General features: G+C 48.2%; 1 protein-coding gene across 1 annotated transcript in view; it reads right to left on the reverse strand.

Moving 5' to 3' along the window:
- The window catches only part of rab3ip (RAB3A interacting protein (rabin3)), a 9,232-nt gene that overhangs the window by 2,202 nt on the left and 4,530 nt on the right, over positions 1 to 2,500 (reverse strand). Inside the window, exons 5-8 of the mRNA XM_053313808.1 lie at positions 2,329 to 2,406; positions 829 to 1,035; positions 617 to 745; positions 1 to 109 (exon numbers count right to left, since the gene is read on the reverse strand). Coding sequence (XP_053169783.1) covers positions 1 to 109; positions 617 to 745; positions 829 to 1,035; positions 2,329 to 2,406 — 523 coding nt within the window. The remainder of the gene's footprint in view (positions 110 to 616; positions 746 to 828; positions 1,036 to 2,328; positions 2,407 to 2,500) is intronic.

Genomic DNA, 2,500 nt, shown 5'->3' on the forward strand with positions numbered 1-2,500 from the left:
GTCCTCCGCACTCCACCGCAGAGGCTTTAACGACGGGCAGCGGCTGGAAACCGACCGGCTCCACACTGAGAGCGTTCTGCTCCACGGCTTCAAGGATGGCCGAACCCAGCTGAGAGAGAGAGAAGGGGGGGGGGGGAGAGAGAGAGAGAGAGAGAGCGGGGGGGGAGAGAGGGGAGGGGGGGGGGAGAGACCAAATCTTTAAAAGCCTAGTTTAAGTTTCTTTTATCCTAAAAGAAAGGAAAGGGTTAGAAGGTGGAAGAAGAGGAAAAACGAAAAGGAGGACGAAGAATAGAAAGAAAGAACAAGGAGGATGAAACAAACAAACAAAGAGAGGAGGAAGAAGGGGGAAAAGAAGGAAAGAAAGAAGGAAAGAAAGAAAGAAAGAAAGAAAAAGGAGAAAGAACAAGAAGAAGGCTTCAACGATGGCTAAACCAAGGAAAAGATGACAGGAAGGAAAAGAAGGACAGATGGAAAGAAGGAAGGAAGGAAGGAATGAATGAATAAATGAAGGAAGGAAGGAATGAATGAATGAAGGAAGGAAAAGAAAGAGGAAGGAAGGAAGGAAGGAAGGAAGGAAGGAAGGAAGGAAGGAAGGAAGGAAGCAGTCAGGTTGTACCTCGCTCTTGTTGAAGGTGAGGCAGGGGTAAATGTCCTCACGGTAAACTCTCTGCAGGAAGCAGCAGCTCCGCTCCAGCGTCGGCTCCTCCTTCCACGCCTTGAACTCGCCGAACAGCTGACTGTCCACCTAAACGTCCGACAGCTCGGGTTAGCGGCGGGTCGGGCGGGTGGGGAGGGTGGGGTCAAAGGTCAATGGTCAAAAGCTCTCACCTCTCTACACTCCCGTACGATGGGCTGCGTGGCCGACGGGTCCGGCTGCGTCCCCATCATGGCGGACGAGGTGCTCTTGTTCCTGCTGTGGCCCTTCCTGAAGGGGGTCTTTGAGGCTCCTGCAGACGGGAGCTCACCCACGGGAGACGTGGGAGAGGAGAGCACCAACGTCTTCAGAGCCTGCACCTCCGCCTGGAGGACGTCGATCTGATACAAACAGGAGAGATTTCATTAGTTAGAGAGAGAAAGTTAAACAGATAGAAGTGTGTTTTTCTGTCTGTAATGATTCCTCCTGTTCATACTGACCATTAAAAGAAGGAAAGGAGGACAGAAGGAAGGAAGGAAGGAAGGAAGGAAGGAAGGAAGGGAGGGAGGGAGGGAGGGAACAACTAAGTAAAACTAAACTAAAACTACTTAATTCACTGAATTCTATCAAAAGGCCACCAGGGGGCGACCGTCTCTATACAAGTCAATGGAGAATGGGGATGGAGGAAGGAAAGAAGGAGGGAGGGAGGGAGGAAGGAAGGAAGGAAGGAAGGGAGGGAGGGAGGGAGGAAGAAGGAAGGGAAGGAGAGAGGGAGGGAGGGAGGAAGAAGGAAGGGAAGGAGAGAGGGAGGAAGGAAGGTAGAAAAGGAGGGAGGAAGGAAGGAGGAAAGGAAAGGAAGGAAGGAGAAAGGGAGAAAGGAAAAGAGGAAGGGAGGAAAGAAGGACAGGAGGAAGGTAGAGGGGAGGAAAGAAAGAGAGAAGGAGGGAGGGAGGAAGGGAACAACTAAGTAAAACTAAACTAAAACTACTTAATTCACTGCATTCTATCAAAAGGCCACCAGGGGGCGACCGTCTCTATACAAGTCAATGGAGAATTCACCAACTTCTCACTTGATTTCTAACCTCAGTAAACGTTTTCAAAATGTGTTTATGGTCTCAATCGCTAGTTTAAAGCCTTCTTCAATGCAGTATGATGTTCATTTGGGACATTTTGGCCTCCCTGATTTTATATGTGACGATAAAGCAGGGTATGCATTAGGGCGTGGCTACGTCCTGATTGACAGGTTGATTGACCAATGTCCTCGAGATCCATCCCTCGCAACCATAGCAACCTCCACCCTCCACCCATGGCTCCGCCTCATGCCCATATAAGTAGAATCCGTGTTTTTATTTTTCCCAGCATGCACCTGAAATTTTCAAGATGGCGCTGCCCAGATCCGAAACTATTGGCTTCCGAGCAGCAGTCCACAAACCAATGGGTGACGTCACGGATGTTACGTCCATTTCTTTTATACAGTCGATGGTAAAAACAGGAGGAATGATTACAGAGATTATAATTCGGCCACCTGACTGGAAACACTGTGAACTCCTCTTTTAATAAAGTTTTTATTCCAAGCACTAGAAGTAGAACAAAGGGAGAGAGAGAGACTTCCTGCTCTGAGAAGCTCCGAAAATGAGCTTGAAATTTAACATGAGTTCAGACTTTAAAAGGATCAGTGTGTTAAATGTCGTCACCTTCCCCAGAGCTTCTTTCAGTTGTTTCTCTGCATTTGCTTGTTTCACGTTGGCTTCTCGGACCATTTTATGAGCCTCCTGGAAAACGCACACACACACATACACACACACACACACACATACACACACACACAATTATATATTTACAAAGTATGATAAAGCAGCATCTACA

This window comes from Scomber japonicus, chromosome 23, assembly GCF_027409825.1.
Source record: "Scomber japonicus isolate fScoJap1 chromosome 23, fScoJap1.pri, whole genome shotgun sequence".
Lineage (NCBI taxonomy): Eukaryota > Metazoa > Chordata > Actinopteri > Scombriformes > Scombridae > Scomber > Scomber japonicus.